Below are 17,401 nucleotides of genomic sequence, written 5' to 3' on the forward strand. Positions count from 1 at the left end.
CAGGAGAAAGATGCCAGAGAGGGAGAGAGAGGATCAGCATGAAGCTGTTTCTTTGGGTCCCCAGCTAAAGACTTGACCAGCAGCTTTCAACAGACTGCTTGCGAAAACCAAATCAAAAAAAACCCCGAACTGTTAAAAGTGGCCACTCCCCTTTTATTGTACAAGTGTTTTAAAAAAACTTAAAAGCCTATTCAACTGGATATTTCCAGACATATTGGAATCTCTGCCTTTATGACCCCTCTCAAATAAAACCAAGGTGAACATAACCTTATTAAAGGGGCAGCATTCCCCTCTCACCTAAACCTATGTCCTCTAGTTTTGGATTCCAGCACCTGAGGAAAAAGACCTTGTCTATTCGTCCTCATGATTTTATAAACCTCTATTAGGTCACCCCCTCAGCCACTGATGCTTCAGGGGAAAAAAGCCACAGCCTATTCATCCCCTCCGTGTAACTCAAACCTTCCAGTCCCAGCAAAATCCTTGTAAATCTTTTCAAAACCCTCTCAACTTTAACAATATTGTTCCGAGAAAAGAGTAACCAGGATTGTACACAGTATTCCAAAAGTGGCCTCACCAATGTCCAGTATATCTGCAACATGACACCCCAGCTCTTATACTCAGTGTTTTGGCCAATGAACGCAAGCATGCCAAAACTTTCTTTGCCCATCCTGTCAACCTGTTCTCCACTTTCAAGAATTATGCACCTGCACCATAGGTCTCTTTGTTTGGCAACACTCCCTAGGGACCTTACTATTAACTGTATAAATCCTGTCCTGGTTTGCCTGACCAAAATGCAACAGCTCACATTTATCTAAATTAAACTACATCTGCCACTCCTCAGCCTTGACCCGTCTGATCAAGGTCCCATTGTACTTATAGTACACTGAGAATACAATTGAGGGGTGGTGTGGGAACGAACAAGAGGGCAAAACATACTTGACATAATCTCTACTAATCTATTAGTTAGAGTGACCACTACTATGTCTTGTGGAGTCAAAGTCTTGCCTTCACATTGAGAGTACCCTGCATTGTGTTCTGTGGCACTATCACTGTTCTAAATGAGACAGACTTCGAACAGGCATAGCAACTCTAGACTGAGCATCCATGAAGCACTGTGGGCTATCAAGGGCAGCAGAATGGTACTCTAACACAATCTGCAACCTCATGGCACAGCAGGTCCTCACTCAACCATTATCAGGTCTTGTTTCTTTTGAACAGGATGGCTTGAGTATCTGAAGGAGTCACGAATAGTGAATATTATGCAATCATCATCTAGCATCCCCACTTCTGACATCATCATGGAGGGAAGGTCATTGATGAAGCAGCTGAAGATGGTTGGACCTACGACACCATCCTGATAAACTCTTGCAGAGATGCCCTGGAGCTGAGATGATTGATCTCCAACAAACATAACCATCTTTCTATGTGCCATCTATGACTCCAACCAGCTGAGAGTTTGTCCCCTGACTCCCATTATTCTGAGTTTTGCTAGGGCTCCTTGATGCCACACGCAGTGGAGGGATTTTCTTATGAAGAGAAGTTGAGCAGAGTGGGCCTGTATTCATTGGTGTTTTGAACAATTAGTGGTGATCACACTGAAACATTCAAGACTCCTGGTGGATTTGACAGGATAGGTACGAGGAGGTTGTTTTCCCTTGTGGGACTGATTGGACTAGAGGAGATAATCCCAGAATAAGAGGATGGCTGTTAAGACAGAGTTAAGGAGACTTTTTTCCTTGAGAGGGTAGTGAATCTGTGCAATTTACTGCTGCAAAGGGCTGTCAAGGATGGGTCATTAAGCATATCCCAGAAGACAGATCTCAGGATAGATTTTTGATCAATAAAGGAATAAAAGTTATGGAAATAAGGCAGGAAAGTGGGATTGAGGATTATCAGATCAACCATGATGTCATTGAACATAGAACAATACAGCACAGAACAGGCCCTTCGGCCCACGATGTTGTGCCGAACTTCTATCCTAGATTAAGCATCCATCCATGTACCTATCCAAATGCCGCTTAAAGGTCGCCAATAATTCTGACTCTACCACTCCCATGGGCAGCGCATTCCATGCCCCCACCACTATCTGGGTAAAGAACCCACCCCTGACATCTCCCCTATACCTTCCACCCTTCACCTTAAATTTATGTCCCCTTGTAACACTCTGTTGTACCCAGGGAAAAAGTTTCTGACTGTCTACTCTAACTATTCCTCTGATCATCTTATAAACCTCTATCAAGTCACCCCTCATCCTTCGCCGTTCCAACGAGAAAAGGCCGAGAACTCTCAACCTATCCTCGTACGACCTATTCTCCATTCCAGGCAACATCCTGGTAAATCTTCTCTGCACCCTCTCCAAAGCTTCCACATCTTTCCTAAAGTGAGGCGACCAGAACTGCACACAGTACTCCAAATGTGGCCTAACCAAAGTCCTGTACAGCTGCAACATCACTTCACGACTCTTGAATTCAATTCCTCTGCTAATGAACGATAATACACCATAGGCCTTCTTACAAACTCTATCCACCTGAGTGGCAACTTTCAAAGATCTATGTACATAGACCCCAAGATCCCTCTATTCCTCCACCTGACTAAGAACCCTACCGTTAACCCTGTATTCCGCATTCTTATTTGTTCTTCCAAAATGGACAACCTCACACTTGGCAGGGTTGAACTCCATCTGCCACTCCTCAGCCCAGCTCTGCATCATATCTAAGTCCCTTTGCAAACGACAAATGCCCTCCTCACTGTCCACAACTCCACCTATCTTCGTATCATCTGCAAATTTACTGACCCACCCTTCGACTCCCTCATCTAAGTCATTAATAAAAATTACAAACAGCAGAGGACCCAGAACTGATCCCTGCGGAACTCAACTTGTAACTGGGCTCCAGGCTGAATATTTACCATCTACCACCACTCTCTGACTTCGGCCAGTTTGCCAGTTTTCTATCCAATTGGCCAAATTTCCCTCTATTCCATGCCTCCTGACTTTCCGCATAAGCCTACAATGGGGAACCTTATCAAATGCCTTACTAAAATCCATGTACACTATATCCACTGCTCTACCCTCATCCACATGCTTGGTCACCTCCTCGAAGAATTCAATAAATCTTGTAATGCAAGACCTACCCTTCACAAATCCGTGCTGGCTGTCCCTAATCAAGCAGTGTCTTTCCAGATACTCATAAATCCAATCCCTCAGTACCCTTTCCATTACTTTGCCTACCACAGAAGTAAGACTAACTGGTCTGTAATTCCCGGGGTTATCCTTAATTCCTTTTTGAACAGGGGCACAACATTCGCTACTCTCCAGTCCCCTGGTACCATCCCCGTTGACAGTGAAGATGAGAAGATCATTGCCAACGGTACTGCAATTTCCTCTCTTGCTTCCCACATAATCCTAGGATATATCCTGTCAGGCCCGGGGGACTTGTCTATCCTCAAGTTGTTCAAAATGTCCAACACATCTTCCTTCCTAACAAGTATCTCTTCTAGCTTACCAGTCTGTTTCACACTCTCCTCTTCAACAATACCGTCCCTCTCGTTCGTAAATACTGAAGAGAAGTACTTGTTCAAGACCTCTCCTATCTCTTCCGACTCAATACACAATCTCCCACTACTGTCCTTGATCGGACCTACCCTCATTCTCGTCATTCTCAGGTTTCTCACATACGCATAAAATGCCTTGGGGTTATCCTTGATCCTATCCGCCAAGGATTTTTCATGCCCTCTCTTAGCTCTCCTAATCCCTTTCTTCAGGTCCCTTCTGGCTATCCTGAATCCCTCCACTGCTCTGTCTGAATGGTGGAGTAGGCATGGTAGGTTGAATGGCCTACTTCTATTCCTACATTTTATGGTCTTATGGTTGTTAAAGAGATTATCAGAGTTTTTTGATGCAATAAGTAAATAAATTCTTTGTAATTTTTACCATAATATGCTTTACATGAAATGATTTCTGGGTCTGCTTGCGATGTGGATGCACTGGTTACAAAGGCCCAATAACATCTCTACTTCCTCAGGCAGCAAAGGAAATTTGGCATGATGGTGAATACCCTTGACAACTTTTATAGGTGCGCCATCGAGAGCATTCTGTCTGGAAGTATCACTCCCTGACCTGGCAATTGTACCATTCAAGATCGGAGATGGTGACAGAGAGTGGTGAACTCAGCCCGGACAATCACAAAGGCCAACCTCCCATCTATAGAATCCATCTACCAGGCCCGCTGTCAAGAAAAGGCTGCCAGTATTCTCAAAGATCCATCCCAACCTGGCAATGTTTTTCTACAACCTCTACCATCAGGGAGAAGGTACAGAAGCCTGAACATGTGCACCAGCCGGTTTCAAAACAATTTCTGCCCTATTGTTGTTAGAATACTGAATGGACTCACAAACTCTTAACATTCACCTGTACCTGTATTTTTGTTTTTGCCACTGTTGACCTATTATTTACTTATCTATGCTACTTAACTCTTTGATTTGCATGTTTGATCACAAGACGATGCTTTTCACTGTGCCTTGGTACACATGACAATAAATTCTATTCAATTCAATTCAAAGCAATACCAATCTACATTTTTGGTGTAACTACATGTCATCCATCTATAGTCAGGACCTTAAGAATTTAAGATTTCTAAAATTCTTTTTTTTTCCACAGCTGTCCATTACCTTTTTGTTAATCTTCTCTGTTAAAGTGTGTAATTAACCACTTAGTTCCTTGCAATTGCTCAACTGCTACATGACAAAGTATTTCCATTTCCATGTGGTTTTCAATAACCTGGCCTCCTCCACTACCTTGATTCAATGATCCATGTCTGAGGACCGTTCTCATTTAGTCCCACTCTTATGATTCCCATTGCAGTTAGCACTTCTTCTGATTGTTCCTTCTCTCTTGTACTTATTTTCATGTTGCCCCTTGCTGATATTATCCACAAACTGAAATTAATGTCCATATTTATGCTGGCAACCATCTGTCCATCTCTGGCTGTCTTCAATCTGAAGATCATTACTGCATAACATCAAATTACTTTATCCTACATAAAATTATAGATGAGTCAGGATTTTCTCCACCTGAACATGAGGAGGACTGTGTCGCCCAGTTCATCTCTCAAACTATCAATGTTCCTACAATTCTCTCCATAAAAAATCTTGCCAGAATTCGCTCCTGCTATCTTCAATTTCAATTATAATTTGAAACTGATAATCTGTTTAGTTCCTCCCAATCTCCCTTTTCTTATGTTCCTGTGGAGCAATTTCCAAGTTTTACAATGGTCTTCACAAAACTACATGCAACATTTCACTATGTACAGTGCAGAAAACTATTATGGCCCTTTAATCTTCTATGTTGTATTTCCATTCACAAAATGCTATTGAACATGGTCTTTAATCACACTTTGCAGGAATTACATCCTGAATTTGCTCATATTTTGAAGAAGGTTCATGGCAGCCAATCTGCCATGGCCCGTGTTGACTTTTCTCGAGTAATCTTCTGCTCTTCAATTTATTAAGTATTTACCTGGCCTCTTTAGCACCTTCCTTCCAAAATTATGCAATGGGAGAGGAAGAAGAGTTTGCTGCTGCTGAGACTTTGCAACATTTGTACTGCAGGCACACGATCTCAGACGATATGAGCCAAAAGCCGCTCTTCACATTCTTCGGGAGTTCTCGTGATATTATCACGGGACTGTTAATCTAGACACCTAGATAATGTTTTGGGGACCCAGTTTCGAATCCCACCACAGCATGTTGCACTGTTACCACAGTGGAATTACCCTAGAAAAGGAGGTCAGCGCCCTGCTTTACAGACATAGACTTCAAGCTGCTTGTGGATAACGTATTGAAAAAACAGGCAAACCTTTAATCTGGTGACAGTCACCAGACTTGTTAAAGTACAGGTTTGAGATGGCTCAGAGAATCCCTTGTGAACTCAGACCTGTAAAGTCTCACTTTAGGTTTGTCCCGGAGATCGTTCTCTGGAATAAAAACCTCTTACAGACAGTTTAGTTTAATTTTAGTCATCCCCTTTATTCACTAATAGCATCACTGTTACAACATAACACTGATACCTATAAGCTAAACTAACTAGGTTCTAATAACCCAGGAGAGTAGGATACCAGGACTTCAGGTGCCCCAGCAGGCTACTCCGATGTACTGATACAAAGTGGCTTTCCTTGTACAAAAGTTTACAAAAACATTGCATGTTTTTAATTAGACAGATAACAGTGAAAGACAATAATTTGTAAGGAAGAAAAGTTAATTACAGGTCAGTGTACACTTGACTAATCACTCCTACAGGCCCTAAGTCATTCATCAGGTGGGAAAAACATACCCAGCCGAGTTAGGCGCCTGCTCGCGAAATTCACTCCTATCATAAAGAGATACCAGTCTGAGCTAATTGAAGAGTTCATAAGGTAACCTTGCACAGCTCAAATGTCAGATACAATTGCTTTACAAAATGACTTCTTAGCAAGGAGGGCAAACTTTTGATCATAAAATGACTTCCTGATAGATTATGCAGTTTTTGGCTTATGCCATCTGAGGCCATGTGCCAGAAGTACAAACGTTGCAAAGTCTCAGCAGCAGTGACGTTCTCAGCTCAGGTAGCCTGGACTGAGTTAGGTTTAGAATAACTTTTTTTACAGCTAGAAGCAGGCTCCTGCTTTTTAACCAGAATCATTCTGTACCTGAGGCTGAGATGTTACCATAAGTTTGTATTTCAATGGATTCATTAGTCTTCGAATTAAACATGCTTTCTTTTCAGGGTTGTGACTCAAATTAAAATAAGACTTAAGATCTAATTAGTTAGAATTGACAGTGGGGCAGTCAAAAGTTCTGTAGAATGGCCTGCAAGAACAGCAAGTAATCTAAAGCTTCACCAATATTATCTTTTACAGAGTTTGTATTTAATAACCGGTAATGGCTATTCAATGTCATCATAAAGTCCGAAAAGCAATTAAATTCAATCCATAGTAGGTAAGCACTAAGAGTTAGCTTTCTACTAGCTCGAATAGCCTCAGCACTAAAATGGTCTCTCCCTCTAGTGTCCTTTTGAACTCTCAAGTCAGGATCTTGTAAAAGCAAAGATGTTTTTCTCTCTGTGTCTGCCCCGCTTGCAAGGGATAATAAGAATCCATTATAATTGACAGGATCTGACCATTAATTACAAGGCTTTTGATAGTACCAATTTTCATTTCAGGGTCAGAATCAAATACTCTTATTAATATTATCATTTGGTGTCCTCTTCACACAGATTCACCGATGCTTAGGCAATGTACTTAATTGCCTTACAGCATTTTGTTACCACTTGGAGAGCACATATGTCCCTATCTTCTGCATTCTTTGAGTTCCCCCCTTTTCTGAGCCTTCATGCCTGTCTGTTTTCTAGTGCAGCAAATGTGTTCTATAATTCAGCATTACATTTTTGTCTAAATGTTTAAAGACAAGCTTTAAGGCTATAGACTTTCTCAGGCTCAGGTAGCCTGGACTGAGATAGTGACCCCTAAGGAAGTACAGCACCATAGGTGAAACAGAATGCATAGCAGTGCATAAATAGTTGCATGAGCAGAATAGCTTGATGGGGTGCAATGGCTGGGCTTGAAAGACTTCTGGAGAAACACCTTAGATCTCTGCTTTTGCTCCCATTGTAAAATGGTACAATTAAACTACATTATCATTTCCCACCCTTCATACTAAAATGTATCACTTCACTTATCTGTGCTGGATTTCAGCTGCCATGCAAACACATATTCCAACAAACTGTCTATGCCTTCTTGAAGTTTTATTACTCTTTTCATAGTTTATACTCTCACGTTTCATGTCATCTGCAAATTTTGAAATAATGCCCACAAGAACAAGTCTAAAATGTGCATCGAAAGCAGTGTTCCAAGTACTAAGGTCCTTGCTGCTGTATACCTCTCTCTCCAGTCTGAACAATAGCAGTACCCCATTTGTGTATTCTGACCTTCTGCCAATTGGTTTCCATGCTCTTAATATTCTTATTACCCCACAAGCTTCAAGTTCACTAACAAGTCTAATACATAGTACTCATTAACACAAACATTTTTGAAAGCCCCTATATACATATACTTTGTTGCCTTCATCCACCCTCTCTACTACTTAAGCAAAAACCTGGATCAAGAGATCTTCAATATTCACCTGAATTGGTTGAGAAGGCCTTAATTTAATGTTGCATGTATAAAACTAGTCTCTTTTTGTTTCATACTTTAAATGGGAGTTTGATCAATGTATTCAACTTAGAGCCAACCAGAATGCTCTACCCAGTATCCAGATTTATGATCAGCCAAAGAAAGGGTTCAAAATCTTCCAGAAATTCTCTGAAATAAAGGTGGAGTATAATTACCAGCATGAGCAGGCTCATGTCCAGATCCTCCTCCTGACAGCAAGGCCACTTTGCCTTTCATGTTCTTCAGGTCAGCCCTGATTATTACACGGTGCCCTTGCAGCAGCTGCATTCCTACATTGCAGGCCACGAGTCCATCCAAAGCATCATCCACACAATTCTCCACAGAGTTTATCAGTTTCTTTGAATGCTGCAGCAAAAATATCAATTAATATTTCCATTAATAGGATGAATAACAGAAAATTTCAGCTTGTCAATCATTTTACTCTGTACTTTATGGTTCATAATGTATCTTCCCTCCAATAACAACAAATTACATTTCTGTTTTTCACAAATGCCTGAGGAAAATCTTGCTTTGACATTCTTCCCTTTTAAGTAACATTCAGCCGGAGCCAAACTAATAGCTGAATCAACATCACACCTCAGTTAGCCTCCTCCTTGGTGGGATAGACATATGTATCATGAAGAAAAATATTTGACAACCTCCTGTTTTAAACCCGAATACTGATTGTAATGTTACACTTTGCCTTATATGGAAGCTAATATTTATTTATACTGTACAATAGCCAAATAGAAGAAAAAGGTAATATTTAGGAATAAGTAACAACATTCAGGTAGTGTCCTTCATGTCCACAGCATTCAAGGAGTACTTCATGATCAACGATTGCTTCTGAAGCATGTAGCCACAGTCTCATCAGCTTTTTATCTTTAATTTTGGTTGAGTGAACGTTGAAATGCAAGGTTGCTGTAAAACTCACTGTTCATTATCAAATTGCACCACCAGACACTTTATATTAAGCTAAACAGTTAGATGGGGCCTTACTGTAAAGCTTCAATAAATGAGCAGAAATTGGGGTGAGCCTAGCCTTTTGCTTGAGTGCTATAATGGAGCTTGGGAACAGCCATCTGACACATAAAGCAAATACTGTATTATGCCACTATGTCAATGTAAAGCATGAGCTAAAGGCAGAGGTGGTCATAGTTTCAGAGTTGGGAGAGAGTGATTTTGGTATGTGGAAAGGCAGGGTGTGGGGTCTTGGAAGGGGAAACTACTTTGAGGAGGATGTTAACATTCTGCGACCTAACTCAGCAAGAGAAAGAACCTGGCAAGATTAATAGATTCAAAGCCGAAGGCCTGCAGCCCTATATGGAAAAAAAAGATAACCTCAAACTTTGCCAAGAGAATTAGAATTAATTTTATTGTCACATGCAGTCAAGTACAAAAGTACATGAGTACAGTTAAAAGTGTACAATGTCACCATTTCTGCCTCAGTACAAAATCTTAAATACAAAATAGAAAAACAAAAACAAAGTTAAAAGTTAAACATTATAATATGCAGCTGGAGAAAGTTTGAGGTCAGTACAGGTCTTTCTGCTATAACGTGTGTTTGGTATCACAAATTCTCTGTAACATGATTGACAAATTGGGAACACGGTTTCTAAAGTGCAAACTTTTAAAACGTGTGTTGGTTGTAACTTTAAGCGCTGTTTGAGTTAAGAGCCCCAGTTGGTCACACAAGATGTCATTTGTCCCTGTAACAAAGAGGTGCTGTAGAAAGCAGGTTGGCTGACCTGATTAACGAGAGGCAAGCTGTGAAATCATAGGCAAAATCAAAAATGACTTGAGAAAATTGAAAATTCTTTCAAAATCATTACTCCAACAATTTCAATGTATATTCCTTTTACATAATAAAACCTCTCAACGCACTTCACTGAAGAAGAGTGGGAATGTTTGATGAAGGTTTTAGTATTCAGTAGCATTTATGACTTCTCAACCACTGAAGCAATCCATATACATATGCAGCAAAGTCTGGTCAACATTCAGGATTGGATTAACCATTGGCAAATAATATTCATGCTACACAGGTGCCAGGTGAGAACAAGCTCCAACAACAGAAAGTCTAACCATCCTCATTTCATATTCAATGACACTATTGTCACTGAAACCCAAACTATCAACATCCTGCAGATTACCATTGGCCAGAAACTTAGCTGGACCAGCCACACTTTAAAACAAGAGCATGCCAGAGACTAGGAACTCTGCAGCAAGTAACTCTTGAATCCTCAAAGCTTGTCCAGCATCAATAACTCAGGACAATGACAGAATAGCCTTTACTCAGCTGGATGAGCAAGTATCCAAAAGCTCAAGAAAACTGACACAATTCAGGAAAAAGCAGCCCACTTAATTGGGATTCCATTCACCAATTTAAATATTCACTTTCTCCACTACATAAATACTACCAAAGAACTACTATTTGAGGAAGAAAAAACACACAAAAATGGTAAAACTTTTTTTTAATATATTACATTTGGAGGAAATCAAGTGTAGCAAATCTCCAAGGCTCCTTCCACAGCACTTCAAAACCTGTGATCTCTACCACTTAGAAGTAAAATGCCAGGAAATCCAAGGAGATACAACCAAGGAAATGCATGCTCCTCCAAACTGCAAGCACCCTGACCTGATTGGAACTATATCACCGCTCCTTCATTGTTGCAAGTCATTGTCCTTGAAAATGCCTCCTTACATTGCTGTGAATCATAACTTCAAATTATATCAGCATTCCTTCACTGATGCTGGATCAGAATCCTGGGATGTTCTTCCTAGCATCACCCTTGACATTTCTACACCACATAGCCTGCAGTGGTTCAAAAGACTCAAACTACTACCTTTTCAAGGGGAATATAGAGGTGAACAACAAATGCTGGACTTGCCAGTAATCGTCATATCCCATGAAAGAATTCAGAAAACAAAATATGACACCAAATCATGTGAGGAGATGTTAGGTGAGACAACCAAAAGCCTTGCCAAAGAGGTAGGTTTCAAGCCTTGACTTAGAGGAGAATTTGAAGGACAGGTTGAGGAAAGGAATTCCAAGTTTTTGAGTCTAGACAACTGAAGGCCCATCCTTCAATAGTGAAGTGACTAAAACCAGGGATGTTCAAGAGGTTACTCTTTGATTAGTATAGGTATAAGGCCATAAGACATAGAAGTATACCATTCAGCTCATCAAATCAGGTCCACTATTCACTGTGATCATGGCTGATCTGATAATCCTCTGTCCGAATATCTTATCTCCTTCTCATAATCCTTGATTTCATTACTGCTTAAAAGCCTATCCAAGCCTTGAATATTCTTATTACCCGGCCTCAATAGCCTTCTGTGGTAAGAATTCCATTGATTCATTACCCTGATTCATTAATTCTCACCTCATCTTAAATGGACAACCCCTTTCTGATTTCCTAGACTCTCCCACAAAGGAAAACAACCTCTGCTTTTATCCTATCAAGACCCCTGAGAAACTTGGATTTTTCAATAAGATTTCTGTTCAATCACATAATCTATTTCCCTCTGTAGATCTTCTATGTCGCTTGCACAACTACTCATTTGTTTTATGTCATCTGCAAACTCAGCAATAGTACATTCCTTTCAATTAACTCATTAGTATATATTGTAAGTAATTGTAGCCCCAGCACTGATCTCTGTGGCAGTCCACTGATTACATATTGCCATTCTGAAAATACCTTATCATCTCTGCCTTCTTGTAGTTGGTCAATCTTCTACCCACTATCACTAACACAATGGGCACTTATTAGGTAGCCTAACATGTTATCTGATCAAATGTCTTTTGGAATCCAATATAATACATTTACTGGTTCCCTTTTATCAATCTTGCTTGTCACCTCCATAAAGAATACTAAAATCTGTCAGGCGTGATTTCCTCTTTATGAAACCATGCAGACTCTTGAAAGGTTTAGGGTTGTTGGAGATCACAGGGTAGACTCTAGAACTTATATGAGCCCCATAACCCAGATTCAGTGCTATTCCTATCATCTTGCTACAAATATGTTAGTGAGAAAAATGCACTATTGAACAATTCCTTCCACATCCTCCAGCAAGATGTATTCTCCAGTTGTTTAGAATGACTAAGGAATAGATGTCAGTCCTGGTACAGGATATTTTGAATTTAAGTCTTACAACAAGACATGACTATGTTATCTAAGCTGGCAATTCTGTGTTACCCAGTAAGAGATGCTGTCTTTTGGAAGAGATGTTAAACTAATGGTAAGGTGCCCACATGAGGTACATGCAAATGATCCCACAGTGTTTCAAAGAGAAGGGGCATTGTCCTCTTTTGTTAGCAACATTTGTCCTTGATCATCTAAAACAACTGATCTGGTAACTTATTTTATTGTTGCTTGTGATAGTTAGCTGATGCACACTACTTTTTACTACACTAGAATTGATATGGTAAAGATTAAAAAAAACACTAGAATTATGACTGCACTTCAAAAGTGGCATATTGGTTGTAAACTGTTGGAAACATACAGAGGTAATGAAATACACTGTATTAATACATTTTTCTTGCGAACACCGTGTTTTGGGCTTTTTGATTTAGAACTACTTTCCTTCCCAAAGTAAAGATTTCTGTGCATGCATTGAAGCTAAATATCTCAAATGTAGCTACAATGTATTCACATTAGCCTTTGAAACGAGAACGGAGCAGCAATCCTGTGATGACAAAATTATGATACAAATGCATTTTAGAGCTGGAATTCATAACTACTGTCGTGAATAATAAATTCCTGTTTAACAGAATTGTGCATGTACAATTACCACTGGATATTATTGCAAAGCCAGCAGTATTTAAAGAACTTTGCATAGTCTTCTTATTTAAAGAAGGCAGGATTATCAAGTGGTGACCTAATTTTATTTAGTAGAATAAGATGAGCACATTAATTAAAGAATGCAGTTGATTGGACAAGATGTCAAGCAGTGTGAGCTAATGGCACTCGATTAATGAAATTTGACAGTACAACTGTTAAACAGTTTAAAACATAAAGTCGAACAGTTCTATTTTAATTCAAAGTAGAATGGAGTAGTTCAAAGAAGGGGATTTGAATACCTACAAATTGTGCTTGGAGACAAGCCCATGTGACCTGGTTGTCAGGGGAACAGAGACCCATGTCAAAACATTTTGAAAGTGAAAGTTTTAACATGTGGAAACTGTTATGATCCGACCGTGGACAATTTCCCCAAAGTTATCACAGTTTCAGATAGGATATTCTGAATCAGTAAGCTTGAGTGAGACTCAGTGGACTGGATGCAACAACATTAATGTAAAGAAAAGGATCCCTCCCTTGTGGATGCCAGAACCAAATAAGGTAATTTAACCAAGTTTTTTTTGAGTGAGCAAGAGAAAGTTTATTCATAACTAAACAGGAGAAGAAATAATAATACATCACACACAGATTAGACATGAGAGATCAGTTAAAAAAGTTAAAAGATAAACTGAACAGTCTGTATCAGTTGTTCCTTAAAAGTAGACAGTGCAACATTGATAGTGGAATAGTTGATTTTGTGTTCTTTGCATGTGAGTTGAAATCCTTTTGTCCTCCTTTCTTTTGATGACTCGCTGTCAGAATTCAGAAAATCCTTCTTTGCCCTTGTTTCCATTTACTGGCTGCTGGTTACAAGTACTTAGATAGAAAAAGAGTCCTTTACCTGTAATGTAATAGGTGGTTCTTCAGCTGTGATCTTCACACATTCCTGTTTGAATCCAGGCTAGTATACATGAATACCTCAGTCTAGTAGCACACAGGAGCACCTCAGCTCACTTGCACATCTTCTCCCTCAAGCATACAAAGACCAGGGTTGAGCTGGCTTTTAACCTGTTCTTCTATATTTTCAAACAGGGCAAAATAAAAATTTCTCATGCCGATTGTTGTTTTTTTCTTTCAATCATGTTCACAATCTGAGATAATTTCCAGGAGATTACATTTCAGTTTATAGTGCATTTTCTCCTTTTGAAGTCTGTCATTTTTAAGTTTCTTTGATACCGCAGCAGGTGTGACAAACTTGAGGTTCTCTCTCCAAATCCAACTTAACTTACACCTGTGGTCATTTGTTACACAACACATGATGCCATTCAAAGTAGAAGAAAATGACTGTTTTTGGATTAATCATCAAGCAGGATACTGTTAAGGATTGATGCCCGGTTTGTAGAGATGATTACTTCTGGCAATGAGTGAAGGGCATTTTGTAAATACTGTACCTTTTCCTTTTTCTGTATTTTTGACTGTATACTGAAAGGGAAAGAGGGCTGTTTTAAAAACCAAGGATTGTATAAAGGATTGCTTTACTCTTTTTAAAAATCAAAAGTTACTTGGCATGTTGTTTCCACTGCTGTTTGTTTTGGCTGGAGAGGAGATTACTACAGATGAGCTGCAGCCAATGGCTGTGTACAAAAGAAGATTTGACCAGCAACAGGTAGCTGATTAGTCTTTAGAATAGTGAACAAGTAAATTGGGGAATTTCACATACTTTTATATCATCTTTAACTCCAGAAATACCTGGGTTCAGTTTCTCTCACACTATCCCAGTGAGTTCTCACTCTATTCTAAAACAACACCAAGATTCACCATGGTATTGCAGGGAGAAAAGGTCCTGTCAAAAGCAAGGAGAACGTGGATATACAATCTTTGTATATTTGACTACATTCCTGCTTATGCAGTGTGGTGTAAAATACAAATTTAACTTGGGTTGTTCAATTATGTGAAGATGTTATAGAGAATACACTTTGGGTTAGCAGGGTGAAGTAAATGGGATTGAGAGAGGAGTGTGGGAAATGTATGGCGTGGAGGGTGGCAGAGTGTAAATGGGTATAGTACAGCATGGCAAGATGATTGGTATATAGAATGGCAGGGTGATGTGGTGGCAGATGGATTGGGTACCAAATTGGCTGTTAGTAGAATTGTAGGCAGATAGAGTGGAAAAGATGATAGGTGAGTTATGTTAATGTGGTGGCTGCCAAAGTGATAGATAGGGTGGTAAAGTAGGCAGGGAGTTGGGATGATATGCTAGAGGCGTGACAAGAGTGGTTAGGCAACCGGCAAGCTGGTGAGGGTTATTTTGGGTGTTCAATGGAGTGAGCATGTGTGGGCCAGGTCCATCAGATGAGGAGTATTTAGAAGATTAAAGAAGTTGAATGTTACTTCCAGGATAAATAATTGGGTGTCCGTAGGGGAGTCACATTTATTTTGGGGGTGCGGGGAAGTTGGGCGTCTATGGGGCATTTTAGGAGGGCATGGAAATCAGTGTGTGCAAGCGATATATTGTCAGGTGGTTTGATATGTGGTGGGGTTCAATGATGAGGGTGAACCATCCATCAGCAATGAGCTCATCGTTAAACAGTTTCAAGACAAGCCTGGGCTGGTCCCTCAGCCACCATTCTTTATGCGTTATGAGGAAACATCAACGGTGCTGCACACTAACCAGTTTTGTCTCCTCCTGCAGGCAAAGTGCTGGGCTAATCAACTTTAAACTCAACAAACTAATGTAATTCTACACCACGCTGCTGCAACGACAATCCTAAATTGCAATATCTAGGAAAGGTCCTTCCGGATTTGCACCTGGTTTGAGCCAATCTGTGGGCAGCTCTGGTGAAGAGTCATGTAGACTCTTGCTGTCCGGCCCGCTGTGATCTTCAGCAATTGTTGTTTTCAGTATAGATTGCAGCATCTGCAGTCATTTGTTCCGACAGTTCAACGCTGGGTTTTGCAGTTTCTTAAAAATACAATGAACTGACATCTTGACCACGCCGAAGTTCTGGTCCTTTGAGTCCCAGCGCTTGGGGAAGCCTGGTATAACATTTACCCGAGTCAGAGATGTAAAGGAAGGAGACTGATACCCCAAAATAGTTTCTCTCCCTGCCCCGAAAAGAAAAGCTGTTCCTCTTCCTACCACCCGGTAGCCTGGCCCATGGAGACACCGTAGCAGGCCCCTCGCCGCCCGCCCAGGCTGGCATCAGCACCGGGTTAGTTTGATGGGGCGGGGCATGTTACTTGCCGCTCGGTTGGTGACCAGCTTCTCCCAACCCTCCCCAGCCCGGAAAGGGGTTCACAGTTCAAGCCCCAAAGCCCCCCTCGTCCCGCCGCTTACGTGCATCCTTCAGGCCGGGCGGTGAAAACATCCGAAGCCAAGACAGCCGGCGATGCGAGTGTTGCTGCTCTTTGACCGGGAGAGGACAGCGAGGTCAAGGCGGTGGGCGGGGGCTTCTCTCGGTCTCTGTCTCTCCCCCGGATTTTTCGGGATGGGGGGAATAGGAATGTGCTTCTCTCCCTGGAGAGGAAGCTGGAGGTCTCTCCTTTGCTGGGGGAGGGGAAGGGTACCTGCCTCTCTCTCTCTCTCTCTGGGCCGTGCTCCGGGTGACGGTTGGTGCTGGAATTCTGCTGCAGTTTGAATTTGTCCGGAGCGCGAGCGAGCGAGCGCCAGCTGCTCCTGGGCCTTCCCGCTCTCACAGAACTGACCACCCATCTCCTCAACAGAGAGAAAGGGAGGGAGAAAACAAAACCACTCCAATTGGGCTGCATTTATTGAGCTCCGATGCGTGCAAAATAATCATTGCAGTCGTTGTGTCTCAGCGCTGACAGGAGTGCGCGCCATCATTTCAACGGCCTGGCAGTCGTTATTCCGGCGAAGTTGGGAATTGTTTATCGAGTTTTCACCATCCCCCCAGACCTCCCCCTCACTGAGGACGAACGATCAGTCCTCAGCAAAGGACTCACCTTCATCCCCCTCCGTCCACGCATCAATGAATTTAATATACGCCATGATGTCGAACAATTCTTCCGTCGCCTCCGCCTCCGAGCTTACTTTCACAATCAGGACTCCCGCCCACCTTCAGAGGATCCCTTCGCCAACCTCCAACACACTGCATCCACCTGGACACCCCGCGCTGGCCTATTACCTGCCCTCGACCTCTTCATTTCCAATTGCCGCCGGGACATTAACCGCCTCAACCTGTCGACCCCCCTCCCCCACTCCAACCTCTCACCCTCACAACGCGCAGCCCTCCAATCCCTCTGCTCCAATCCCAACCTCACCATCAAGCCAGCGGATAAAGGGGGCGCAGTGGTAGTCTGGCGCACTGACCTCTACACCGCTGAATCCAAACGCCAACTTGAGGACACCTCTTCCTACTGCCCCCTCGACCATGACCCACCCCCCATCACCAACCATCATCTCCCAGACCATACAGAACC

At 41.5% G+C, this 17,401-nt stretch overlaps 1 protein-coding gene across 2 annotated transcripts in view; it reads right to left on the bottom strand.

Moving 5' to 3' along the window:
• tkfc (triokinase/FMN cyclase) overlaps window positions 1-17,026 on the bottom strand; it is a 77,983-nt gene extending 60,957 nt beyond the window's left edge. Inside the window, exons 1-2 of one of the 2 annotated variants that reach the window (XM_072592032.1) lie at window positions 16,925-17,026; window positions 8,360-8,549 (exon numbers count right to left, since the gene is read on the bottom strand). In XM_072592032.1, the coding sequence (XP_072448133.1) occupies window positions 8,360-8,549; window positions 16,925-16,948 (214 nt within the window). In that variant the 5' untranslated portion in view covers window positions 16,949-17,026. Of the gene's footprint in view, window positions 1-8,359; window positions 8,550-16,298; window positions 16,657-16,924 lie in introns of those variants that run through there. The other variant, XM_072592033.1, reaches the window with a different exon arrangement.
• Between the last annotated feature and the right edge of the window lie 375 nt (window positions 17,027-17,401).

This window comes from Chiloscyllium punctatum, chromosome 22, assembly GCF_047496795.1.
Source record: "Chiloscyllium punctatum isolate Juve2018m chromosome 22, sChiPun1.3, whole genome shotgun sequence".
NCBI lineage: Eukaryota > Metazoa > Chordata > Chondrichthyes > Orectolobiformes > Hemiscylliidae > Chiloscyllium > Chiloscyllium punctatum.